The sequence below is a fragment of the Ursus americanus genome, chromosome 2 (genome assembly GCF_024610735.1).
Source record: "Ursus americanus isolate L20-20 chromosome 2, mUrsAme1.1.p, whole genome shotgun sequence".
Taxonomy (NCBI): Eukaryota; Metazoa; Chordata; class Mammalia; order Carnivora; family Ursidae; genus Ursus; species Ursus americanus.
In genome coordinates this window covers 27,271,922-27,299,427 of record NC_142128.1, presented here as the reverse complement: position 1 = coordinate 27,299,427, position 27,506 = coordinate 27,271,922, and the positions used below count along the sequence as shown (strand labels likewise).

Below are 27,506 nucleotides of genomic sequence, written 5' to 3'. Positions count from 1 at the left end.
TTTTATTTTATTTTATTTTATTTTATTTTATTTTATTTTATTTTATTTTATTTTATTTTATTTTATTTTTTATTATTTTAGTATTGCCTTTTATTCTTTCTTTCTTAAAGCTGAATGGCGTTAGTTTTTCTAAACTTGTTTGGTCCAGCTTTATTGGGGAATGGTTGACTTGTGATAAATTGCAGATACTTAAAATGTGCAATTTGATGATGTCATCAGCATGCCAGAGATGGCCCCACCCACTGCACCCTCTCTCGGATGAGCTCACATTTTCTTACAGTTGGAGTTTGCTCAGAAGCCCCGGAGCATCGCTGCCCTGACAGACTGTGCTAACCCACAGGGCTTTCCCATCTCTCAGCCGCCTGTCGGATTTAAAGCTGCCTGTCAGGTGTTGTAGATCGCGTTAGAAATGAGCCGTTTGGGCTGAGTTTCAGAGAAACTGCTGCCAGATGGGACCTCTTGAGTATTTGCTTCTATATATAGTCTTCATGGGGAGCCAAGTGAAGTTAGCAGCGTTTATTTTAGGAGGTAACTCCTGGGAGCAGGGCGTGGTGGGTTGGGCTGCTCGCCCAGGGGAGCATCGACGGTTGGCTTAGCCGGACGTCTGGCAGGAGGACCCGCTGGCCTCTGACCGTTCTGGGATCAGAAGGTACACTTTTGGCTGCCCTCGGCTTTGTTTCTGGCCACAATCCTGAGGGGGGTTGGGGTTGTACCCATTGAACAGATGAAGTGGTTGAGACGCGGTAACTTTGCAGTGCGCCTGTGCTTGCAAATTGGTTGTGATAAAGCTTCGAGAGGACAGAGGTTTTCCGATTGTTTGTTTTGTATCCCTTGTAAAAATTAAGCTCCTTGGAGTGTTTGGCGCATGGGAAACATACTAACAAGAAAGTAGAGGGTGGAGGTGGGCTCAAATCTGATATTAGTAAAACATCAGATGAAAGAGCTCAGACTTGGAGGATTGGGTCGGATCCCGGCTCTGCCTCCCACGAGCTCCGTGACCCCGGAGCAGTTACTGACCTATCGCTTAGCCTCTCTTGTCTCCGCTGTGAACTGGGGATCTCTGCCTCGCAGTGTCCTCGTGAAGGTGGAAGTGAGAATTGCGAAGAGTTAGGGAGGACCAAAGAAGTACCTGGTGCATGATAGAGGCTTGGTAAATGGCAGCCATGATTGCTTTACGTGAAGGAAAGGGAGCCTTCCTAGAAACGACTTCTGTTACAAGGAGGCATCTTGCTGGAATACCGACTAGGATTTCAGGTTCAGTCCTCGGGCAGGTATTAGAAGGGCCGCCTTTTGGAAAACAGCTGCTTTCTGGTGACCCGGCGGAAAACTCAGGCACATTTCCCTGTAAGGGTCTGGCCTCTTGGAGCAAATCTAGTAGATATTATCAAAATTATAGAGGTCATTGTATTAAAATGATTATTTTTTTGTTTTAAAAAAAATAAACGTGTCTTGGAACAAAGAAGCTCCCATTTGGTATGGGAACCGCAAGGTCTGTCTCTCGAACACTCACACACGGGCACACACAGTCCCTCCCACCCTGTGCCTAGTAAATGCCTGTTGATGGCGTTCATTCACTGCGCATCTATTGAGTGTCCGCTGCATGCCATGGGTTAAAAACCCCTAACATCGGAGTATTCATGTTTGACCAACTCTAATTCAACTGTGGAGAAAGAAGCCCAGGAGAAAAAGAACAGTGCAAATACTCTGTGTATCTTTGTTCTTCTGAGCCTTGGTTTTTCTGTCTCTATAATGAGCACAACTGGATGTGATCGTCTCCAGGTTCTTTGTAGCTCTGTGATTCTAGGACTCAGCTAAGGTCAAGAATTTCTTTGCTTGTGTGACCCCAGCAGGCCGATTCAGAGCTGCTCTCCAGCCCCCGCTTCGAGGGGAGATGGTCCCAGGGTGAGCTGCTGTGCTCAAATGCTCAAATCTAGTAGGCATCACATGGTTAAGCCAGAAATAGAAAATAAGTCCTGTCTGGGTCTTGGGGGCTCCCTGAGCCTTCTGGTTATCTTTGGAACAGAGCGCTGTGGAAAGGATAAACTCATTGCATGGGATCACAGCTTCGTTCCCACAAAGGCCTTCCCCCTGGGGATGTGTGTCAGGGAGAGGTCTTGAAAGGCTTGGGAGGGAGACAATGGACCAACCAAGTGGTTTTCAAAATCCTTCTCCAGGGGGTAGAGCAGGCTGGCTGGCTTTGCACACACGATTCAGCCTTGGGGGTTGGAGGGCGCCTGGGTGGCTCGTCAGTTAAGCATCTGCCTTCGACTCAGGTCATGATCTCTGGGTCCTGAGATCAAGCCTAGCATCGGGCTCCCTGCTTAGAGGGGACTGTGCTTCTCTCTCTCTCTCTCTCTCTCTCTCTCCCCCCCCGCCCCTCCCCCCAGCTCAGGTGCTCTCTTTCTCTCTCAAATAAACAAAATCTTAAAAAAAAAAAAAAAGATTAAACCTTGGTCCACACTCCTTACAAGTGTCTTTTACCTCTGTCAGCCTGTATTGTCCTTATAATAACACCTGTGGTTGTTGTGGGTAGAGTGACCTACTGTCCTAGTTTGGGACATTCTCATTTTAGTAACGAAGGCCCATGTCCTCAGTTTCAGGCAAACTGAATGGCGGTCACATTTGTTATGAGGTTGAAATAAACCAGAACAAATAGTAGGGGTCAGTAAATGGGAGCTGACAGGAGTGGTATATACAGTTCAAGTGTGTGTAAGTGTGTGTGTGTGTGTGTGTGTGTGTGTGTGTGTGTGTGTGTGTGTAGTTGCAGAGCAATGTTTTTGCTATTTATCTCTTTCAACCTACAAATGCCCGTGGCATTTACATAAGCCATAGAACTCAGAGCTGTAAATTGATGTTTGTCTAACTGAGATTCATTTTTTTTTTTTTTGGTCTTTTTTTAGACAGAAGATATTTTATCAGACTTTAATATGCTACAACATATCACTTGATTTTTGTCATTGTCTATAATGGTAATGAGGATTGAATCATTTGTAAATCTTGGTAGGTAGCTGGCTTAGATGGTGTGGGATGTGTTATCATCCCTAAACATGGGAAGTAGAAACTACTTGAAGCTCCTCTTGATGGGGCACCTGGGTGGCTCAGTCGTTAAGCGTCTGCCTTCGGCTCAGGGCATGATCCCAGCGTTCTGGGATCGAGACCTGCATTGGGCTCCCTGCTCCGCTGGGAGCCTGCTTCTTCCTCTCCCACTCCCCCTGCTTGTGTTCCCTCTCTCGCTGGCTGTCTCTATCTCTGTCAAATAAATAAAATCTTTTTAAAAAAAGAAAGATAAAAGAAACTCCTATTGAAAATTTTCAGCGTGTTGGTCCACTGAGTTGGTTTTCAGAGGTACCTTGGAATCCCATGGTGTAAAGTCATGTAAATGTGATCTAGGATGTGGGACCGAAAGCTGGCTTCTGGGGAAGATACACATCACTCTGCACATGCACCTCATCTCTGATTCCATGCTGCTCTTTGGATAAAATGCAAACTCCTTGGGACCCCCAGGGACTCCGTGGCCCAGCCCTTGCCCCAGATCCTCCTGTGTCCCCTGTGCCCCTCACCTTTCAGCACTCTAGGCTCAGGCTTCTCTTTGTTCCTTAAAAATGTTGTGTTCCTTCCTACCTTGGAGCCTTTGTTAATGCTGTTCCTTCCGCCTAAAATGCTTGTCCACTTTCCCATCTCAGGTGAGTTGATCCTTGCTTGCTCTTTGAAGCCCACATTAATTCTCCCTTCCTGAACCTTCCTGATTCCCCCATCATGGTTGAAGTTCCTCTGTTTTGTGTCCTCATGTCCTCCACTTGGGCAGCATGTATCACAAACGTAACTAAATCACTGATTTTTGTCATCAGTTGTTGAGTGATTGAATCGATCCATCCCTGTTTCTTCCAGCTTGTCACACTTTATGTGAAAAGGCAACAGTTGTGGAATTTTACAGGCTTTATGAGAGGCTCCATTTCAGAGTATTCAAGAGCAGGGTTCTAGAGCCAGATCTCCTGAATTTGGTCAAATTCTGGCTCCAGCACATTGCAGCTGTGTGACTTTGGCCAGCTTGGATAACCTCTCTGAGCGCAGTTTCCTCATCTGTAAAATAGAGGCTAATCATAGCCCATGCCTTGTAGGGTAGTCGTAAGGATTGAGTTAACCCATGTCAGTGGCTTTGAGTAGTGCCTGGCAGGTAGCATAGTTGGAGCTGGTTGTTACCATTCATTCTGTTAGTGCAGTGATCACCTTGACAGAGGGACCCAGCTAGCTTACGGGAACGTGGAAGGGAGAGCATGTTATTTATGGTGCCACATTGCAACTTTGGTTTGTTAACAAGTTGAGCCATCATCAGGAACTTGTTTAAAGCCTCAGTCTCCTCATCTGTGAAATGGGGGCAGCATTCCCCCCTCCACATTCCCTATTGCTCAGTGCCCACTCACGAGGGTTGGGGTGAGAATTCAAACAGATGGGGCTGTATCGAAACACACAGCAGGTGCTCGAGGACCCTTAGCAGTCCAAGCACAGAGAGGAACTGATGAGTGTCTCCTCAGATGCTGCGTCCAGAGATGCCTGGGCTGGTCCTGGGGTCTGAGGGGTTCGGCTGCAAATCCGGGTCCCCACAACAGCCCTTCAGGGACAGGTCTGCTTCTCTGTGATTTAAAACAAAACAAAAAATAATCCTGAATGGTCCAAGGTGCTGGTTTTATATGGCAGCTAATGAGATAGCAGGACAAGTAATTGGAGAATGCATTGTTACCAGACACAATAAATACAACTATGATTATATATTAGCAGTTCTCAAATGGCTCATAATGCAGTGAGATTGCATGAGGTCAAGAACGCGTTGGCAAACAGATGTTGTTTAGGTATGTTACAGCCTCTAGTGATTAGTCCTTATAGCCCACACTTTTTAAAAGAAATACTTATTGGATGAGTATTGTTCACCAGACATTATTCTAAGTGCTTTACAAATATGAATTCAGTCCTGATAACAGGCTTGAGGGGTAGGTGTTATTATTACTCCTATTTCACATGGGGAAACTGAGGCACCAGGATGTTAAGTAACTTGCTCACAGGCAAGCAGAGTAATCCACCAAGCCCGCACTCGAGCGCAGGTACACTGACGCGAGAGTCCGTGTTCTCCACCTGCTGCTGTCCGGAAGTGACACGGAAGAATACTAGAACTGGAAATAGTCACTTGCCCCTTGAATGGGCCAAGCCAGCTGTCCTTGGTCCTGATAACTGCAGGACCCTCCATGGATACAACTTGTCTGCTGGATTCTACAATCCAGTGGAAGGGTTTTAGCCCTCCAATTACTAGAAGCCACAGCCTCTTTTCTCTACCTTTGACACTGTGCCCCCCCCCAAACACTCTCCCCATACCAATTTTCTTTTACTGGGTTAAAATGTGTGAGTAGTTTACCCTACCTGCTGAAAAACAGGGTCTTAATTAACCTTAATTTTTGAAGTCTGCAGCTGTAAACTGTGTTGAAAAGATTGAAAAGATTAGTGCACTAGTAATAAGATAATTGTCCCTGAGAAATGCTGTTAGCATGTAAATACAGTTAGCGTGTGAAATCAGAGCAACTGTAATATTTCCCCCCTTTTGGTGTTTAAAGATGTTCCTGCATGAATAATTACAATGAAATGCAAAGTGCAGAAATAAAATACTGCCTGCTTTCCCTTTTCTTCTTTCTTGTTTATGTCACAGCTCAGAAATAAAAGTCTGCTCAGTGGGATCTCTCCCAGAGAGGGCATCCCCTTCCCTCCATGACCACTTGAAATTATGACCGGGAGTGGGGTGACTCAGAGGGAATTCCCCAAAATGAGAGATGCCAGGCAAACATGAACCACGGATCCCACTGCAGCTTTTTGGAGGACCTCGGGTGGAAGAGACCACACGTTCACTCATGGGAATGCTCACAGGCATTCACACGTGTGTGCCTATGGGCACAATCACATGTGAGCTGGAGAATAGTGGTCCAGGCTCCATACAATAGAAGCAAATGGAAGAAACCTTGATCTAGCTCCTTGGGCCTGGAAAAGCTACAATAACTGCACCTGCCCCCATGGAGGGGCCTTATTTCTGTTGAGTTTTGGTAGCTTTGGAGAAATTGAGAGTTTGCTTTCATTTTGTGCTGTCAGTTCATGTAACATAACTAGCTCACCAGATACGCGGTGGTACCTTTCTGCTGCTCCGTCTCCTCTGAGCTGATCTGTCCCTGGAGCTCCTCTGCGTCTGCTCGGCCTTTCATCCCCAAGGCTCATGTTTGCAGCAGGAACTTGACTTGGGGTCAGGAAAATCTCCTACAACTCCTGAGTTGGTTGGGTTCTGAACATTCGTCTTCTAAATCCCAACCCAGTGTGACTTGGGGTTCGGCTGATTTGGGTTCAGTAAGAATGTACCGAGTGCTGTCTGTGTGTGGTAGCCACAGGACTTGGTGAAACATAAAAACAAAGAAGATCGTTCCCGACCTAGAGAAAGCAGGACCAGTTGTCAAAATAGTATATAGCGGGGAGGAATGAGGGTAGAGGACCCCCCCGCCCCTACTCGTGGGAGCGGACTGCACTCTCAAACCAGTGTTCTTGGATGTGTGCTCCTCTGTGCTTTTTAAGTCCAATTGTCCTTGAATTTTGTAGCCAAGTATGCTTTGCAACTAGCCTACGATCCAGATGCTGTACTTCCCTCTAATCCCAGGGCCTTCGCTGAGAGTGTTGGGACTTCATAAATCAGAGACTGCAGAGTCCAGGGCCCACGGCAGCTAACCAGGCTGCCTTGGGAAGGAAGCAGGCCTGGGGGCTGGGCAGACTGCAGGCACATGCCCCTTGCACAGGAGACAGCTGCTCCCCAGATCCAGACCGCCGGTGCCTTATGAAGGTGATGGGTTCATGTTGCCAGGTCTCCCGATTTTCCAAGAAATGCCAGGACTTTGCAGTTTTACCCGAAACCTCCCAAATACTAGGCATTGGTATCCATCGTATTGAACATTTTTCTATTGAAAACATAGTGCGGGCCAAACAAACATGTCTGAACGGAAGACTTCCCCAGGCCCCTAGTTGGCTGTTTGCTACCTGCACAGTAAATCCTTGAAGAGGAGGCTCTAATGTGCCTGCAAAGCAGAGGCTAGTGTTGGGTTCCGCAGTGAGTCCTACTGCATCTTGAATTTGGTCAACTCGAGACTGCAGACTTTAACTTGCCTCTTGCTTCTCCAGCCCATTCTTGTCCTGCCCTGCCCCCTCTGCGCAGATGTCTCAATGAAGTTCGTGGGAAGGGAGCACTTACTACCCTGAATAGATCCTACAGTTACGCCAAACATGTCACGCGTGTGAGCGAGCCCCCCCCCCCCAACCCCAGTGCAGAAAAGCATTAAAAATAAAAGGGAATCTTTGTAGACTTCGGGTCAGCCAAACAGCGCTGAGCACCGTGGTTGTCTCCTGGGTGCTGATTAGCAGCTTGCTTGGGGGTCTCAGGCTCTTGTCTGACCTTGGCACAGGGTCTGGCAAACTTGGCTTTCTGGGTGTAGAATGGGTCGTTTCAGAAACAAAGCCATTGAGACTGAGTTGAGGAGAGTCCTGTATTCACTGATGAAAGGAGCTCATTGTATGAAATCCATGTGCCCTGCCGGACCCCCTTCCTCTGGCCTCCTCCTCCTCCCCCTCCTCCTCCCCCTCCTCCTCCTCCCTGTCCCCCAGCTGGGGCTTTGTCAGTGGCCCGCAAGATGCTCTGTGCCCGGCTGTGCTTTCTTCCCATTTTTCTGCCTCGGCAGCTCTGGGGGTGCCCTGTACAGAAGGAGAGCCGGGCTCAGAGCCCCCATGCACGTTCTCGGCTCCCTGGGCCAACTCTGTTGTCGTGGGTGATGAGAGCGCTTCCTTCCGGGACAGCTAGGAACAAACAGCCAGTTCATAGGCAGCTGTATGAGTTGGCCATACAGGAAGCCAGAAAACAGTGGTGCTAATAACCTCTTCCTGTTCTGTGCTCTGCACCAAAGCCTCCCCACCGCCACCTCCCTGCCTGGTCCCACCACCCCAGGAAAAGTCCAGACTGTTGAGCTCCAGATAGAGGCTCATAAATGAATAAACCACAGTGTTGGACTTACTTGCAAATTATTAGAGCTCTTCTCGTTCATCTCTCAAGTTCCGGCATCCAGAACTTTTCTTTCTTGGGACTGGAGGTGAGGGTGGGTCATGTTGACTAAGCCATCCACAGGGTAAAATGGTACCTTCCTTTGGGGGATCAATAAATCTTGGTGGTTAGGGCCGCCTGGGTGGCGCAGTCGTTAAGCGTCTGCCTTTGGCTCAGGGCGTGATCCCGGCGTTCTGGGATCGAGCCCCACATCAGGCTCCTCTGCTAGGAGCCTGCTTCTTCCTCTCCCACTCCCCCTGCTGTGTTCCCTCTCTCACTGGCTGTCTCTCTGTCAAATAAATAAATAAAATCTTTAAAAAAAAAAAATCTTGGTGGTTAAGAGATGGGGGGGTCACAAACAGGCCAGCCCAGGGGTAGGGCGAGGATCATGGCGAGGGGAGGGTGTATACCCACCTTAAGGAAAGAGCAGCTCCTTGGCTCCAGGTGCAGCCATGCCAACCAGCATGCCCACCTGGCCGGATCTTCTGACATGTTAAGAAAAGCCAGAAATATGGATACTGTGAAATCACCCAATTTTTGAAGATTGGCAACTAGTGGGGAAAAAGTTAAAGTACTGCGCACTGTACCACATCAGAGGGCTTTGGTTACCTTTTTTTTTTTTTTTTTTTTTTTTTACTTCTATGAAGAAAGGAAGGTTCAGCAGGCCTATTGCTGTGGCTTCTGGGCAAGTCTTGTTACCTTCCTGAGCCTCTGTTTTCTCCTCTGTAAATTAGCAACAGTACTGCCAGGTGTCTGTAGTCTGGAAACAGAGGCAGATACACACTGTCATCAAGGGCATCTCCCAAAGGTGAGAGCATAATATAAAATCATTTGTGTTTCCAGACTCCACGGCCATCCTGTAGTAGCCACCTGGTGAGGAGGGGATGAGGATTTATTGAAATAATGAATTGCTAAGTGTGGTGCTTCATAAGGACTTCCATGATAGCTGTCTTAGTGGCCATTGTCATCGATGCCGTCATTGTCATCCCAACCATTATTATTGAGAAGCCTAGGAGAGGGCTGGGAGGCAGGAAGGAGACACTGAGTCTCTCTCTCCCCTGAAACTTCCTGACTTTGACCTTGACTGTCACTATAGAAACCCTCTGCCTATCTATCCCCTGGAGGTTCTCCTGCCACCCATCTCTCTTCCGGTCTGAGAAGGAGTCTCCCCTGTTCCGAGGCACTGCCTGGAGCTGGGGCCGTCTGCTTCTGCAACCACGATGAAACTCTCCCCTCCGCCTCCCCATACTTAGCATCCTGGAATTGGTTTCCCCCCATGGCTTGAATCAGCAGGTCTGTGTGTGGCCTCTTGGAAATGCTCCAGACCCAAAGCACTGCTGAATCAGTTTTCCCAGAGCTGGGATATGCTATCCTTTGAACAAAAGATGTCCTGGTTAGAGGCTCTTGTAAGGAGGGAGGGGAAGAAGAGAAAATGAAGAAAAGGCAGGACGGACATGCATAGAAATTTATTTTGGCAAAAAGGGATGAATCCAGGATTTGGTACCAAGAACCTTGGGTTCTGGACCAGGTTTTGATAGAAACTGTGTGTGGCCCTTAGGACATAGACTTCCCATCCTCCATCTCCTGCTCCTCACCAGAAAATGAAAGGTTTGAGGTCAGGGACCAGAAATAAGCTTCATCTCCTAGGAATGGGAATCTATTGGTAATGTCTGCTCATAGGGCTGTATTGAGACTTTGAGGCCAAGTACTTGCTTGGTGATCTCCACATTGGGCACCATGTAGGAAGGTGCTGCTCACCTGTCCTGTACCTCTAAGTCTCTTCTTGGAATCTGGGTCTCACATCTAAACAGTTTCCCTGTGGGACAGAAAACTCACCCAGTAGCCCTAGAAACTAGAACAAAACCTAGTGTCTTTGGAGCCCTGGACAGTGTCTGTAGGACACTTGACAGCCTTGGTTCCAGTGGGCTGCCTGCCATCTTGGTGACCGCAGCAAGTGGGTGCAAAATTGGTAGGTGCCGTGGCCTGTGCCTGGGGAAAAGCTAATTATTGGACTGAGCTGGGGATGTGGCTTGTGTTCCCAGCTTTGAGGAAGGCTCGTGGCCACGCGGAGCCCAGGTGGCCAGCGCCAGGAGGATGTGGGACCCTGGAGGGATCTACCGGCACCTCTTGCCCAGCTGTGTTGGGTGGAGCCTGCGTTTGTCAGATTTCTTTAGCACGTGGCATGTCTTGTTTCTGGTCTGAAATGCCTTTGAGCTCGGAAAAGCAGCACACTACAGAGTGGTAGTCCTCGCCCTCCAAGAGGAAGTGACATTCGTGGCTCGCCCCCATACGCCAGGACTGAGCAGGCTCTGCTTTACCATCCGAGTTGCTCTTCACATTGTCTGTCTGAGTTGGTTATCCTTATTATTATGACAAGTTAAAGAATTAGCCTGAGGGGGCGCCTGGGTGGCTCAGTCGTTGGGCACCTGCCTTCGGCTCAGGGCATGATCCTGGAGTTCTGGGATCGAGCCCCACATCGGGCTCTTCCTCTGGGAGCCTGCTTCTTCCTCTCCCACTCCTCCTGCTTGTGTTCCCTCTCTCACTGGCTGTCTCTCTCTCTGTCAAATGAATAAATAAAATCTTAAAAAAAAAAAAATTTAAAAGAATTAGCCTGAGGACGCCAGCCAAGGAGATGGGAAGATCTGGTATGAGGAGTGTGTAATCCAGTTCTCTGTTCCATAAGGCTTCTTGGGGTGAGCTACTCCTAGAACCGTGAGCTACTCCTAGAACCATAAACTCTGGTTTAGTGATTCCAGTTCACAGTGTGGTTGTACTACTGGAAAGCAGTGTAACTTCATGGTCCAAAAGTGTAGCTTCGGGAGCTGGGCTGCCCTGGTCTGAGTCCTAGCTCTGCCACTTACTAACAAGTGACTTTGAGCAAATAACTGTCTCCTCTGAGCCTGTCTGCAATCTGTAAAATGGGCCATTCATACCTATGTTGTTACAAGGTTTAAATGAGATCGTTCTTTCAACCCACTTACGATATTGTTTTGCATTCACTATGAGCCGATGTTCACTACTCTTCTGTTTATTGTTGATACCCATCAGCCATGTGACCCAGGGCGAATTGCGTTAATAAATGGAGGTGACAGGTGCAGTGGCTTACAGTGACCAGGCAGCAGCCATTCAGCCGGGACCTTGCTGTCTTGGAGGAAAGCATGTCCCGTGTTGCTCTCTCATTTTTAAAAAGAGAAGTGAGAAATCTGGGGTTGCAAGTGACGTGTCCTGGTTTTAGGACCTTGGCAACAATTTCAAATCTTTCATTAATGTTACAGGCCCCAAAATACCACCCAGCATGAATCCTCCCGAAGCCACCAATTGCCCACCCCATCTTAACACTTTAGACCTCGAGCCTCTAATCTTTCAGGTAGGTGTATTCAAATCCTTGTAGTTCCAAGAATTGTAATTCTGTGTGCTTTGCAAGGAATCACAGAACCTCTTGGCTCACACGGAACAGAGAGTTACATACAGCAGTTTCAATTTTTGATAACTGTTTGTTCTCAAAGATGTGCACGCCAACCTGGAGAAGCATTAAAATCATTCCCGAGTTTCCGTGCCCTCATGGTTTCTTGTATGTTCTGAGGCCACGGGTGATGAACCAACTCTGAGGGCCCGAACGTCATCTTGAGGTTCTGTTCCTCAGCTCGGGGGTGTAGTCTAAAAAATGTGGAGGGAATGCAGAATAGCAAAGAGACCTGTGTAAATGTTTAAAACTTTGAAAACCACAGAGTCAGATGACAGAGGGAGGACATCCCCCCACAACCCTCACCCCGGTTTTAAGGGCCTGACTTGATCTGCCGCCATATCGCTAAAGCAGTGAGAGTGCCCTTGACCTGTCAGTGAGGTTTCTGTTTTCTTCCCAGCCTTACTTAAAAGATGAGTTGGCATTTTCCAACAAGGTGAGCGCTGTATGATTCTGGCTGGCGTTCGCATTCCAAATGCAGCCTTTCTCAGAGAACAAGGGGACTTCTGTGTGGTCAGCGTCCCTCCCTCGTCGACTAATGCCGCCGGCCACACACGTGCCCGGCCTTCATCCCAGGAGCCGCTGACACGGGAGATAAGCTCACTGTGAAATCCCAGAGAGACATCTCAAGAAAAAGCCCCATTGTTGCGAGCACCTTGATGGCTATGTCTAGATCCTGAGAAGGAGTCGAAAGGAGCCACACATCCCTGGGGAGGGGATGCGGGAAAGAAGAGGGAGGTTGACAGGGTTTCTGGGGCAGGAGGGAGACCATCACCATATACATGGAAAGAAGGGAAGGAGCAGAAAATACCCTGTACCCCACTGTGGACTGATGGTGTGTCCCCCCCGCCCCATGTTCATATGTTGAAATCCTAACCCCCAAGGTGAGATGCGTGATGAGCTCCTGAGGGCAGAGCTCTCAAGAAGATGACAAGTGCCATTTTAAGAAAGGACACTGGAGAGCTCCCTCACCCGTTCTTCCAGGTGAAGGCACAGCAAGGAGAAAGTGGTCTATGAACCAGGAAGCTCCTGCCTGACACTGAATGTGCCGGCAGCACCTTGATCTTGGACCTCCCGGCCTCTAGAGCTGTGAGAACTGAATTTCTGTTGTTTCTAAGCCACCCAGCTGTTCTAGCAGCCCAGACAGACCGTAACACACCATGATGGACATCTCCTAGGGGACACACAGTGTGAGCTCCAGAGCTCCGTGCGTACCTCAGACCCATGGTGGCTGGCTGGGCACCAGAGGTGAGAGGGCCTGTTCCTGGTTTCTCACGGGCTGTCTTTGTCACCTTGAGTGCTTTCCGTCTTGCATTACCCATGCTCCAGTGCAGGGCTTCGCAAGCATCGGTGTACATAAGACTCCCCCAAGGCTGTTTAATAAAAATGCAGATTCTTTGGCTCCTTGCCCAGAGATCCCAATTCACTAAGTTCATACTTTTAGAAACACCAGAATATTGGTTCCAGTGCCAGTTTCTGGCACCTTCCAAACCTAAGCACCAGTCCTGGCTCCGTCCCTTATCAGATGTGTATTTTTGAGCAGATTCTCCTCCCTGAGCTTCAGTTCATCTGATCTATAAAATGGGGAGCATGATCCCTTCCTTGGTAGAGTTGCAAGGATTTCATGTGCATGGCACCAGGTAAGCCCAGACAATGAAATAGCTACATCTACCCCTTTCCCTGCTGTTGCGTGGGGTTGCTTCAGCTGGTGTTGACAAAAACTGGCCGTTGAGAAGAATTGTGTTTTAGTCCGTTGGGTGCAGAGGGGTATGTCTTAGCCTTCAAACGCCTGGAAGAAGAACACAAAGGGGAGATGATTTTTGAGCTTTTAAGCACACACCAGCAGTTTAAAATACCTGGCTTTATTTACCATTGAGGGCAACCCATAATGGCAGTGGTATCCCATTTTCTTTTTCTTTTCTTTTTTTTTTTTAAGATCGTATTTATTTATTTATTCATTTGACAGAGAGAAGGAGAGAGGGAGAGCACAAGCACAGGGGGAACGGCAGAGAGGGAGAAGCAGGCTCCCCACTGAGCAGGGAGCCTGTTGCAGGGCTCAATCCCAGGATCCTAGGATCATGACCTGAGCCGAAGGCAGACGCTTAACCGACTGAGGCACGCAGGCGCCCCAGTGGTATCCCATTTTCATGATGAGTAGGTGACTCTGTCCTTGGCTCTGCGTGACACAGTCCAGAGTTCCACCTCTTAGGCTAGTGTCGTTATTTCCCAGTGTCTCTCTTAACTTGGAAAAAGAGTCCTAGGCAGTCAATTCTGTCCTCTCTGGCAGTAGCTCTGTTGGAGAATGCGGTCCCCCCTGTTTACTTTGTGTGGATGAGAAGAGTCGAGCTCACGGAAGCTAAGAAGTTTGCCTGAGGTCACAAGTCTACCAAGGCATTGTCAGTCTGCTAAATTGCCAAACCCCGGCACTTCTGAATAGGACTGGGACAGGGTCTTCATAGAGGGGATGAAGTTCATATGAGCCTGTAGGGTGGGTCCTGATCCAGTCTGACTGGTGTCCTCATAAGAAAGATTTGGACACCAAGGAGACACCAGAGATGCTCAGGCACCCGGGAAAGACCATGTGAAGACACAGTGAGAAAGAATGCGGTCGTTTGCAAGCCGCAGAGAAAGGCCTCTGCAGACAGCAACTCCGCTGACCCCTTGATCTTGGACTTCCGGCCTCCGAAACTATGGAAAAATACATTTCTATCCCGTAGGCAACCCAGTCTGGGGTGTTTTGTTATGGCAGCCCAAGCTGACTAATACAGGGGTTATGTGTGATTTCAACCCAGGGTCTGACCCTAAATCTGCACTCTTTTCCTCTATACGATCTTCCTGGCCTCCTACTCCTCCCTTAATGTGAGTGACAGCATCTGTTGTCTCTGGCTTGCCATCCAAACTTGGCTTCCATGGCCATCTTCCTTGGTGGTCTCCAGCAGGCAGGAATGCTGTTGGTGAGCTCTTGTTTCTTTCCATCTCGGATCCCATAAAGAGCTCCTTGCATTTCCCGAGGCACCTGGTGTTTGATGGTGACCAAGAAAAAGGCACAATCTCCTGATGGTGGAAGCTTCTACTTCGGCCATCAGTCAGAGGACTCTCCAGGAGAGCGGGGCACTCCAGCCTTCTGAAGCTTCCTCCTGCACGCGTCCGTGCAGAGGTTGGACCGTTGGGCCGGTTTTCCATCTGCTGACTCGATGTGCCTGATGGGGAAGTCTGGCTCTGAAGACTTGAGTCACAGGATTGTCCCCTCCCCATCAAAGCCATTGCTTACCACCCAAGAGCAAACGCTATCGTATGAGATCTTGAAAGCGCAGGAAGAGAGCACCCCTTTCAAAGGCTGCGGCCAGGCTCAGCACTGACCAGGGGAGCCAGAAATGTGATGCATGAATGGGACGATAAGGAAATTTCTCCTCCTCTCTCTTCTTTACGAAAGCTTCTTTGCTTGTTAGAATGAGGCTTTTGGCCTCCAAGGGGTCTAAAGTATTTGAGCCTGGCTTCCTGGTCTTACGAGCAAGACTCACGAGGTGCCAACAAGTTTCATTTCTCCAGGATCTGTGATCAGACTCCCGCCTATTATTTAAACAGCTAGTTTTGGGAATAGGAGTGTACACAGAGTCACTTTAAACTCTTTGCTGGCTCCCTCTCGGTGCCCACCAGGCATAGTGCTAGTGACGGATTCGGAACTCAGCAAATATGTGTGGCTGGAGTTCGTTCCCTACTGTGGTGAGGTGGCTGTGTTTTGTTGTCAGTCATGGCACATGTGGTCATTTCTATCAACCATGTCCACTACCTTTTTAAAAAAAATGATTCTTGTGGTTACGGTGCTGCTGTTGATTTGCCGTGAGCGTTCTTCCTTTTAGTAGACATTATCTGAGTTGTAGGATCACTTCGTCTGAGGTGGACTTGTGTTCTCCAATCGGGCTACTAAAAGAGTGGAGCACGGGTGTCTCACGTGCAGGGTGCTGGGGTCCAATCCAAGTTTCAGCACTTTCTGTGTAACCTTGGACAGGTTACTCAATCTCTCTGGTCCTCAGTTTCCCCATTTCTATAATGAGAATAAGGGTAGTATCTACTTCACAGGGTTGTTGTTACAATGGGTCAATGGATTGATACACATACAGAGGTTAAGCCAGTGCCTGGAACATGGTAAGAACTTAAGTTATTAGCCATCACTTAATTAGTAGCACGGTACGGTACTTGGCATTACTAGTATTCATGACTGTTCCAAACCTTGGTCAAGTAATTCCCATGGGATAAACTTGAGACTGAACCAGAGGAATGAAAACTGCCTTTATCTCAGGGCGAGAGGATTCTGAACAATCATTTCCATTAACGTTGTAATGGCATTTAAATAAACTCAGAAGGACTGGTACATTTGGTGGAGAGGAGCGAAAGCTTACTCATATATAGTGTAAGATCTTAGTGGTTGAGTTTTTTCCTTGCTTGGCATAATGTATAGCTCACATGGAGTGTGGCACGTAGTAGGTCCTAAATCATAGCTATGAATTATAGTTATTTAAGTTTCCTGGGGTTTATTGGCAGACCAAGGGAGAGTATATATCCTTCTGTTTCCAAGGCTGGAGGGTTTGTACATTATGTTTGGGTTCTATCAAGGTCAGTCTTTAGAAAGCGTATCAGTTAGTTATTGCCACAGTGATGGCTGTATAACAAATCACCCTGAAACTCAATGGCTTGAAACAACAAGCATATATTCTGTGTGTGTCTGAAGGTTGGCTGATCAAGGCTGGGCAGGGCTTCAAGCTGCAGGTTGGGTATAGTTCTGTTGAATGTGTGTCTCCTCCTCCTTGGACCAGCAGGCTACCTGGAGCATGTCCTCCTTGCCGTGGTGGCAGAAGCACAAGAGATCCTGCTCAATCACGCAAGTGTATTTCAAGCTTCTGCTTCTGTCCTATTTGCTAACCTCCCCTTGGACAAAGCAAATCAAGTGGACAAGCCCAAGGTGAAGGGATATGGAAGAACACTCTGCAAAGAAATGGAAAGTCATGTGACCAGAGGGCGTGGTTATAGGGAGTGGTGAAGAATGCAGGCTACTAAATCAGTCTACCTAGTTCCCTATTTGACTTCCCCAATTGAGTCATTGCAATAGATGATAGAAAGAGCTTTCCTTGCTTAAGGCAGTTCGTAGCTCCCAGTACCTGCATTAAGATTCCAGGAGCACTCCACTGTAGCATCTGAGCATGTTGCAAATTCCCCTTTGGTCTCCAGGAGCCTTTCCCCTGACAGACAGGAATTTACTCTACTGTAAACCAAAGAGTCCCAGTTTAGACAGACACGATGGATTAGGCAGACAGCATCATTGACCTGGTTCCACTTCGTTAGCCTTTCCAATTAAGGAGAATGTTGCTGAAAGTGAGACCTCACAGATATATAGTCGTACCTGGAATCTTCTGGATGGAGCCTCTGTAGGGAGAGTCTTATATTTTGAATGTGCACAGAGGGAGAGGAGCAACATTTTCTTGGCAAGTGAGCCCCGAGTGTTAACGACATGGCCACTTGGAGTGCTCTGTTTTCTTCCTGGCTAGGTTATTAACATGCTAAGTAGATAAGATTGGACCCCTGACCATGTGCCAGTAGGGTTTCTGATCTTGGAATACCAAATAAAGGGTTGGTGCTTTATTATGTCAAGGGGTCAGACTCTGGGTTTTGTCAGCACAGTTGACAGAGTTTTCTGTGGTTTCCCAAGGACGGTCTTTTCCATGAAGTTGTTCTTAGGGGTTCAGGATGGCAATCTCCCCTCTCTACCCCTTCAGGATTCTGAGCAGTGAAGCATAAGCCCTAAGCCTTAGCCAAACGGGCTGCGAAGTACAGCTTAATTAGTCTGGGCACGCACCCAACATGCCAGTGCAGGGCTTTGCTAGGACCTGGCTTTGAGAATTGAGGCTAATGTTTGAGTCTGAGAAGGCGGCTTCTTATCTTCTGGCCAAATCTAGATGAATCTGAATGGCCAGAGAGACACACAGACTGAGGCGGAGCTGAAGACCTCACAGACCAGGAGGATGGCCTTGCCTCCCAAAGACGAAGTGGCCCACTTCGTGGCCCACTGTCCAGTATGCTTGCTTGTCACAGGGAAACTGGAAGAGCAGGGTTGACTCTCCCTGCATGGGAGGATGAAGAGGCTGGCTAGAGCGGGCTCCATGACCAATGGCTAAAACAAGGAGCCAGCTCACTCGAATGGCACAGCAAAGTTCTCACCCATATTGCTCCCACTTCTTCACCCTTGTGCAGGAGCTAGTAAGGGTTTGAAGGGAGAAGCCTAAAATATTTTCTTAAAGACTTCTCCAAGTTCCTTTATGGGCCAAGGCTGCAATGTCCAGAGAGGGGACAGAGGATTCCCCTCCGTTATCTTCCGGGGTCTGAGGAATATTCATTCCATGCCTGAGTGTGAAAATTAGAATTAGTTGTTCTCCTGGCAGCAAGCTTTGAGCTGTACCATTGGAGACCTGCTAGGAACTGGATTCAAAACTGGAATTGGGGAAGAGGAAGCCCTCATCTTGAGCTCAGAATGACTTTGGCATCATTATAAAGATACCAGAGAGGAGTCATCAAGAAAGTGAGTTGCCTGTTCACCTGGGGTAGGGGTTTAAAATGTCCCAATTTTGCTACATTTCCTTTTTTTTTTTTTTTTAATGTGGTAAGAACACTTACCATGAGATCTACCCTCTTAACAAAATTGTACATATAGGATAGTGTTAACTATAGCTACGATGTCATCCAGCTGAGCTCTAGAGTTAATTCATCCCGCGTGACTGAAACTTTGCACCTGTTGAACAGCATATCCCCATTCCCTCTCCCCAACCCCCCGACAATCACCCTTCTACTCTCTGCTTCCATGAGTCTATTTTAGATTCCTCCTATAAGTGGAATCATGACATTTACCCTCCCATGTTCATCAAAGCCATACAACAGCCAAGATACGGAAACGACCTACATGTCCGTTGATGGATGAATGGGTCAAGATGTGGTATATGCGTACAATGGAATGTTATTCAGCCTTAAAAAAGAAGGGAATCCTGCCATCTGTGACAGCATGGATGACCCTTGAGGACATTTTGCTGAGTGAAATAAGGCAGACAGGACAAATACAGCATGATTCCTACCCTTCTTTCTTATTCACCCTGTAGGCCAGGGGGTGCTCACTTGCATGGCTTCCTAGAAGCCGGTGTTGGAAAATCTTGCATAAAGCAAAGCTTCCAAACTGAGCTTGCACCTCAGGGCCCTAAAATCATGCCCATTCTCTGTAAGAGGTAGCTTGAGGTTGCTTTCCCAGAATCGTGAATCCAAGGTGGTTAAGTTCAGAGCCAACACAGTGCCGACAAAAATAGCCTTTTTGTGCCGGGTTTCCTGTTTTCCTTGGAAACCACTTGCTGAAAACCACTACCTCCTCCCCACCCGTCCCTCCCTCCTCTCCACCCACCCTGCCCCCCACCTAAAGAGTTCATGTTTAATGACCCGCGACATGACCACCAAGCATTTCCAGTCAATTGGCTTTTGTAGAGAGTGAATGAATAGGACTTTTCTCTGGCCTTCTCTGTCCTGAAAAGTCTCTTCCCCAGCCCATTGGAATGTGCTAGAAAACCAGGAATTAAGCTCTTCTTTTTCTGTCTTTCTTTTCCTTCCCTCATTTTTTCCAAGACCAGACACAAATTGGTGGCCTTGTGCCTACTTGGGACTCTATATTCTTTCAGGTTTATTTCTAATCGTCTTATGGATCCATCCTCTCCTTCCTGTAGAGGATTTGAACATACTTGGAGATAATCAACGAGCATGCTTTCTTTCCTGTTTCCTTACACTTGATCATTTTGCATGATCTCCATGCAGGCGTCCCCTTAGCCTCTTAACGAAAAACTTGAGCCTCCTTAAACGTCGGGGTGTGGGAGGAAGTTGGGGAGTGACTAGGGATGAGCCAAGCTCTTCTCATGAGTCATGGAATGGGGGAGACAGTAAAACATGGAAGAGATCTCGCTTTGTTGGAAAATGATGTGGGGTTAGTAGGTTCAGTGTTCCCCATTGCTTACGTGTGTTTTCTCCTCTCTTCCCACAGGACCCTCATCCAAGTCCCCCGATCACCCTGGAGACACAGGTCAGTACCTTCCCATGGCCTTTGTCACTTATCTCTGTGGAAGTTTCTGTACCAGCTCTTCCAGAGACTTGATGCAGCCTCTTGGCTCCTTGACTCTGAAAGACCAGACGGGCACATCAGGCCGTCCCCCTGCCCGTTGAGATGTGTGCCCTCATACACGTGTGGGTGCACACACGAGCTGATTGTGTGTGCATGCACGCGTGTGTATACCCAGGCATCTGCATACCCATCTTCGGGCCCTGAAAGGCGGCTTAGCCTCTCAGCCTCCCTCTTCCAATCTGGAATAGTACCATGATGGTAGTGCCCGCCTTGCAGGGTTGTGGTGAGAAGAGTAGAAATTGGTGTCTGTAAAGTCATCAGTACGGACTCAGTGCTGGTAAGGTAGCTTTCAAACCCAACAGACTGTTGCCTGTCCGGCTGGGCTTGAAGGGGACGTATCTTTGGATCGATCATTTCCTGGGCTCTCAGGGTCGGTCACACAGTAAAGAGAGGAGACAGGATGGACCCCATCCAGAGCCTCACAGCTAACAGTATTTGAGTGTCCGGGACAGGCAAGCCTGTGTGAACATTTCAAGGCTGAAGGGCGGGCAGCTCTGCGGCTCTTTCTGGAGTTCTCTGGCAAGGACCACCTGCTGTCTCATTCTCCAGCCTCCTCCATGGGTCCTTGTCCTCTCACTAGTGTCTCTGCCTCAGTCTATCCAAGGGGAATGAGCAAACCCACCCTGCTCTCCTTCCTTGCTCAGGAAGGCCACACATGGTGGGGGAAAGGGCAGTCTTCCGCCGTCTCCTTTTCCCCTGCACGTACATTTCATTACGTCGGCTTCAGGGATGGCCAGACAAGAGAGCAGGCGGGAAAGAGCAGTGGGCATGACTTTGAGGGGGATGAGGACCCAGGACCCTCCCTCAGTTTGGCCATCCTCTGGTCTGCTTCTGCCTAAACTCCTGCCACTCACCTACCCCCTTAGCCCTGTTTGCCTTATGGGAATCACACCTGTTCCAAGTCACCTAAAAATAGATTTTCCTTAAATGACCTTACCTAACTTTTATAACTGGGCGCATCCAAAGCTCATGGTTCCCAATCAAGGCTGTCTTGGATCTCCAGAGGACATACGGTGATATCTGAAGACATTTTTGGTTCTCTCATCTTGGGGTGGGGAGGTTACTCCTGGCATCTGGTGGGTGGACACCAGAGATGGTGCAAACTGTTAGACAGTGCACAGCCCCCCGACAGTGGAGAATGATGTGCCCTAAAATGTCACTAGGGTTGAGGGTGAGAAACACTATCCCAAGGAATGATATTGGTGAACTCACAAGCATGAAATCACATGCTAGTTCGATTTTTTTTTTTTTTGGCACAACATTAAAATAAATGTGAAACTAGCAAAATGTAAACATTCCTTTTGAGTGCCCCCCAAAATCATCTGCATGCACTGTCAGGGGTATATCTGCCACACTTTGGAAAACACGGCCCTCCGCCAGTCTCCTCAGTGGATTCAGAGAACTTCCCAGGTGTGCTTTCAAAGGATGGCCCTTCTCTTCATCATCAGTCCTTCCCCAGAGGAAAACTTAGTAGACACAGGAGAGCCCCTGGGCACATGGTCTGTATCCAGTATTCTGGAAGCCAAATCAGCTGCACCCCAGATAGTTCTGTTCTTGGACCTCTTGTATCCTTCACTACTAAAAACACCTAGTCAGCCCTTCAAAACCTCCCCAGGAAAGGAGAGTCACATGCCAATGGCTTTGGCCATTATGCTGTGAGGGGGACAGCTCACCCCCACATAGGGACCTCTCAGAGTCCCACCCCTTCAACCGAGGGAGCTGACCCTCCATGCACGGCCAGCCGTGGCACGAGGCGGGCCTTCTGCGTTGGTGCCGTGCCATCAGGGAGATGACTCACTTTGTCTCCACGCCACTCTGGCGGCCTCATCTGGTCCTTGGTCTTTGGGGAGGTGTAGGCTGTTGTTGTCTTTCCCAAGTTCTAACTTCCTGTGTGAAAGAGACTTTGGAACCCAACCAAAGAACTAATGTTTCTCTGTAACTGTTGGCACAAGCCGGTGACCAGATCTGACTTTGTGCTGGGCCTCAGTCCATCCTGGGACTCACGATGGGACCCTATTCAGCTGCCCGCAGGCGGGTCAGACAAGAGGGGCATGGATGAGTTTTCTGGCAGAAAATGGTGCCCCAGATATTACCCATATGGCAGGAGCAAGACGGCAGATGTGGCTGAGCTCGGCAAACCCGACCATATGGAGGTAGGTGGCAGATGTGTGAGGCCTGGGCCAGCTCCCACTTCTTCCTCCCAGCACCCTTTGCTCCTAAGAAAGGGGAGGCCTGCCTTTCAGGGTTCACTGTGAGCTGAGTCTGTACGTCATGTGTCTGTGGCTCAGTCTGCCCAGGTCCCAGCCTGTGCAGGAACATCGGGCCACCCAGGGCCCCTTCCCTCCGCGCATCCGTGGGGTCCTCACGCAGTCCTTGGCGAAGCAGTGCTCATGCAGCTGTTTGGGGGCGGGGGAGGTAGACGTCTGGGCTGCTAAGGACCCTCCGCTGCTCTTTGCCTGTAGCACGGTAGACCTCTGCATCTGTTGGTATCAGCAGGACCGGCTCTGCTTAATGGCCAGATTAATAGAATGAGGAACCTATTAAGGTTTAAATCCCTGGTGTCAGCTTTCCCTCAGCAGGCTGCCCTGGGGTGTACCAAGGAAGCCCTGACTTGCAGGGGTGAGTGCTTCCCTCGTCTCCAGACGGTGGTTACCCAGAAAGCAGGGGACGGAGAAATGAAAAAGCAAGTGTGAAAAGAGTTTGAATGTGGTTAGCGGCATTCCCATGAGCCCCCCTGGCACTGACGTTTACTGTTTGCCAAGAACTGGCTCTTCCCGTTGAATCCCCAGATGCCCTCATTCCATACGTGTTCTCATGATACCCATTTTCTAGATGAGAAACCTAAGGGTCAGAGAGGTTAAGTAACTTGCCCAGGGTCACCCTGGAAGCTCAGAGCATTGGTGAATGTCAAACTCAGGGTCAGATGATCCCAGAATCTATCGATCTTCTCAACCTCTTATTTTTCCAGAGAGAAAAGTTGCCTTGACTAGTAGATATGAAATAGCTCAGGCAAAGCTGGAAGGAGGGGCTTGATGTATGCAACCCAAGGTCTAGATAGATGGATGGATGCCTTACACAAATATCCCCAGATGTACTTAGATAAATAGGTGGAGAGACGGATGGATGATAGGTGAGCAGATACGTAGATAAATAGATATAATGTTTTGCACAGTGAGTAATTCTTTGACAGATAGGTTGCCACGAGGCTTGTGGATAAAGTGGTTTAGGCAGCGGAGCCCGTAAAAAATTTATTTTAAAACAAAGATGAAGCCTCTCCCTGCGCATCAATAGTGTTTTGATAAATTTAAATGCTTATTATTTGATTCTCTCTTTCTCATTGATCCCCAAGATGGTTTATCATTTCTGAATCCACTCCAATTTGGCAGGGCCTCTTGTCATTTAATTTTAGCCTCTCTGCCTGCCTTATCCCTCCATCCACCCCCCCCAACAGCTTCACTGTCCATTAGTTAATAGCCTCTGCTCAAATACTGTACCCTGGGAGTTGTAATGAAGGAACTCTTAGTTAGAGCAAAGATTTGTCAATCTGGGTATTTGTGAAGGTGGCTATGCTGAGAAGGGAGCCAGGCTTCGCTTACATGGAGATTTCTCTCAGGACCTGAAGATCAAGGGCAGCAGGAGGAAAACTCCTGATTGCACGGTGTTCAGCCATCCAACCGGGTACTGGAATGTCTTTGATCAACTAACTGGGAGTATAAAAGGAGGGAGTTAACTGTATTGGCTTTCTTGAAAGATGATGCTGGGACATGAGGATGGTGAGCAAAAGCTCAGGAAAAAAATGAGAAGTGGGTGGAAGGAAATTAATACTTTGGAAATTATGCTTATGCAAATTCATTCATCCATTTGCTCATTCCAGTAGTTCTGGGGCCAGGAGGAGGCCAGGCCTTGTGCTAGATGTTAAAGATCCAGCAGTGGCCCGGCCAGAAGTTTCCTTGTCCGTGGAGCACCCGTTCTGGTTGCGGGAGTCGGTGAATTTCTGAGCAAACAATTTCAGGTAGTAATTAGTGAACAGAAATAGGACAAACAGGTTCGTAAGCCGGGGCGGCTGGCGCCTCAGAGGAGCTTGTTCACGGAGGGCTCTCTGGAGGTCAGAAAGCTCAGGAGCCGAGAGCTTATAGTTGAGAAAGAGAAGCACAAGAGACCACAGCGATCACGTTCGGAACATTTTGCATATTATATCTGGACTCCTATAAAAATAATGCCAGTTTTCCTTAGAATCAATTAAAGCACAAGCTCCTTCGAGCTCCTTCAGTGCCTTCACGTCATTAGAATGTCACGATGAATAAGGAATTACCTTATCAGGCCAGGGTGAAGGGAAAGGACTGGCAGGAGTTGGGAAGGGGGGTGGGGGAGGGGAAAGGTATTCCCATTTGGAGCTGGCCCGTCAAACAGGTCTCCAGTGCGTCTCGCCAGGGTCAAACTTCGGATCTGATAATGCAGTGCTGATAGTGGGACCTACGTGAGAAATCTGGCTAATAGTTATCATTAGCTAATGAGCTGGCTCTCTTTCTGCCAAGCTAAAGCCTCAGACGAAATCGTCGACTCGCAACCGGGGGTGAATTCACCAGCCCTGCCCAGGGGACGTGTGGCAATGTCTTGCGACATTTTTGTTACAATTTGGGGGCGGGGCAGTGCCACGGGCATCTAGTGAGTAGAGGTCAGGGCTGCCGCTAAACCCCCTACGAATACCCAAGAAAGAATTATCTGCCCCCAAATGTCTGTAGTATCGAGGACGAGATACCCTGGTGCAACCCTATTTGCTCTGTGGACAGCTCATTTTACGAAGGTGACCCCAGCTGTAGAATTGTGACCATGTAGAAAAGGGTATTGTCTTGTTTATGTTCAAACGTCACCATCTCTGGTTAATATCAGGCTTTGCCCGCCTCCAAAATCCAGCCACAACACATTCATCCCCCAAAGTCCCTGGGTCTGTGTTGACAGTGACCGACTATGCACGCAGAGTAATGACTCACGACGCGTGTGATCGTGTGCACGGCGTAGGTAAAAGGGAAAACACCTCTCAGAGATGGTTTCCTGAGAGATTTATGGCTCAACAGTGCAGAGAATGTGCAGTGTTGAGAAAAAGATGAAAAGGCAGCTACTTGGCTCCAGTTCAGAGAGGGACTGGCCAAGGCCCCTGGACCGATGGAGCAGGCTTTGAGGCCTGGTTCCTTTTTCCGAGGCAGACCACAGCCGCCTCTGTGCAAACTTCTCTCTCCCGAAGCTCTTTCCCCCACTCCCGGGATTAAAGCAATTGCTGTCAACTCGCCTCTCTTCCAGCTCTGGGCTTCGATTAACCTTTTCCTCCGTGGAGAGCGGTTTTTGGAGTAATCAGGGAGCTTTTGAATGGCTCTTACCTGAGTCTCCAGCCCATTAATTCTTATGGTGCCCAGCATCTGTTGAGAGGACGGCGAGACCAAATTGCTTCTCAGCCCATCTGCTTTCCTCCCACTAGCCTCCTTGGGGGAGCAGAACCTCTCTGGAACAGACGAGGCTGGTTGTGAGACAGGCCAAGTCCCTCTACTACGATCTTTCTCTCTGGCTCTGGCTTGCTGGGTCTCTCGTCAGCCCCGGTGGGGGTTGGAGCAGGGAGCTGACCAGCTGGACTGCTGCCTGGGCAAAGGCAGGGAGTCTGGACCCAGGCAATGGAAACATTCTCAGGGAGGATTTGCGGTCCTCTGGCCCTGGACGCCTCTCTAGTCTGTGTGACTCAGGGTAAGTGATGTGATGCAACATTCCACAAATAGCCAGCAAGTTCCCCAAAGCCCAGCCACATGTACCATTTCGAAAAATAGATCGTGTTGAGATCACTCTCCCTCCCTTCTTGGTGGGAGTTGACTTTGCCCAAGATGTTGAAGATTTGAGTTTGGCCCTTGACTTGAGAACACTTAAAGTCATGACTTTGGTCAACAGTGACTAACACACATTGAATATATGTCTACTACGAGCGGGGAACTGTACATGGTACATATATTAGTAAATTTAGCATTTTTAACGTTCATTAAGCATGTGTGGTAGGTGCTGAGCACTCTTCTAAGTAAGCTCTTGGCATAGATTCGCTCATACAGATTTCCCAGGTGTCTCCTATAGGAGGTGCTAATGTCATCCCCACTTTCCAGACACATTGAGGCACAGAGAGGTTTAGATATTTGTCCAGTAGCTAACAGGTGGAGCAGCCAGGATTTGAACCTGGCCGTCTAGCCTTCATTTATCAGGTCATGCAACCCCATGAGGCAGGTACTGATCTTAGCCCATTTTTCAGAGGAGCCAACTCTAAGGCCCAGAAAGACAAAGTCTCCTTTTAAAAGTAATACAGTAAGTAGTAGAGCCTTAATTAGAAATACCATCTCCTTTATTGCTTTGTTGCTGAGATACAGATTAAATATAGAGATTAGATCTAGAGATAAGAGCTAGGTGTACAGATATAAATATGGTTGTAGACCTCTAATTATCTAATGTATATGTAATGTACAATGTATGCATTATAATGGATGTGTTCTATATCAGATGTCATATATATTTATATATATTAGGAAAGTGTAATTTTGGAATCTGTATAACTCTAATCTCTATTCAATTTATGTCATTTCTTTTTTTCAAAGATATTATTTGTCAGAAAGTGTACAAATGGGGGAGAGGCAGGCAGAGGGAGGAGCAAACTCCCCACTGAGCAGGGAACTGATCTGGGATTTGATCCCCGGACCCTGAGCTCATGACCTGAGCTGAAGGGAGATGCTTAACTGACTGAGCCATCCAGGCACCATAATTTGTCATTTCTAATATATATGTGTGTGTATATATATAATATATATATAATACATATATATTATACATTATATTGTGTGCAGTATAATGCATGTATGTGTAATGTATACAGTATAATGCATCTATGTAGAATGTATACAGTATGAGGTATATATCATATAGATGAGACATGGATATAAATAGAGATTAAATATAGATTAGATGCCGTTATCAGTAGGTACATGTAGAGATTGAGAGGGAGATCACTCACTTGGAACCCCAGGAAGATGGGTCTGGAAATACGTCTCCCAGTGGAGTCCAGTGCAGGGGAGGAACTGGAGCTCCAGGCTGTGGGCGGCTTCTCCCTGCAGAGGGGAAGCAAAGTGGCTGCATGTTGGGGAGAAGACGCTCCCGTTTCCCTTCCAGCAGATGCGGCTTCTTAGAGACTCCCCATACCCCGGCTTCAAGCACCGCATGGAGGCAGAAGCCCGCCGTGCAGCCCGCTGAGTAACAAGGCAGTGTCACCAGATTTGCATGGAATCACAAGCAGAAGGCTCAGTGGAGGCCGCGTGGACGTTTGGTATAAATATCAAATGGACCAGCATCTTTGAGGTTTAGTCTGTCTTCTCCACGGGGTTTTTGGGCCGCGCTGTGCAAACCAGAGAGCTTAAAAAGAGAAGGTTCCATGCTAGAATGTTCAGGCTAGGTTTTGAGGTTCTAGTTATCGAGATAATTCAGTCAAGAAAATCGCTTTTCACATGAAACGGCAGCATGACAAAGGTCCAGGTGTAGGGTGGACATAAAAATCAATAAACAGGGCCCAGACTTGCAGAATTTAACAGAAGAGGGTCTCCATTCTGCTTGCTGTCCGTTACTGGCATGTTTCCTCTGTACGTAGGGGACTTGGCTAAGCGCTTCTTACACGTGATCTCATCTCATCCTGACAGCAGTGCTTGGGGGCGGGACTCTTTCGTCCC

At 48.2% G+C, this 27,506-nt stretch overlaps 1 protein-coding gene across 1 annotated transcript in view; it reads left to right on the top strand.

Moving 5' to 3' along the window:
* XYLT1 (xylosyltransferase 1) overlaps positions 1 to 27,506 on the top strand; it is a 294,365-nt gene that overhangs the window by 71,136 nt on the left and 195,723 nt on the right. Inside the window, 1 exon segment of the mRNA XM_045776046.2 lies at positions 19,630 to 19,668. Within this exon segment, the coding sequence (XP_045632002.1) occupies positions 19,630 to 19,668 (39 nt within the window).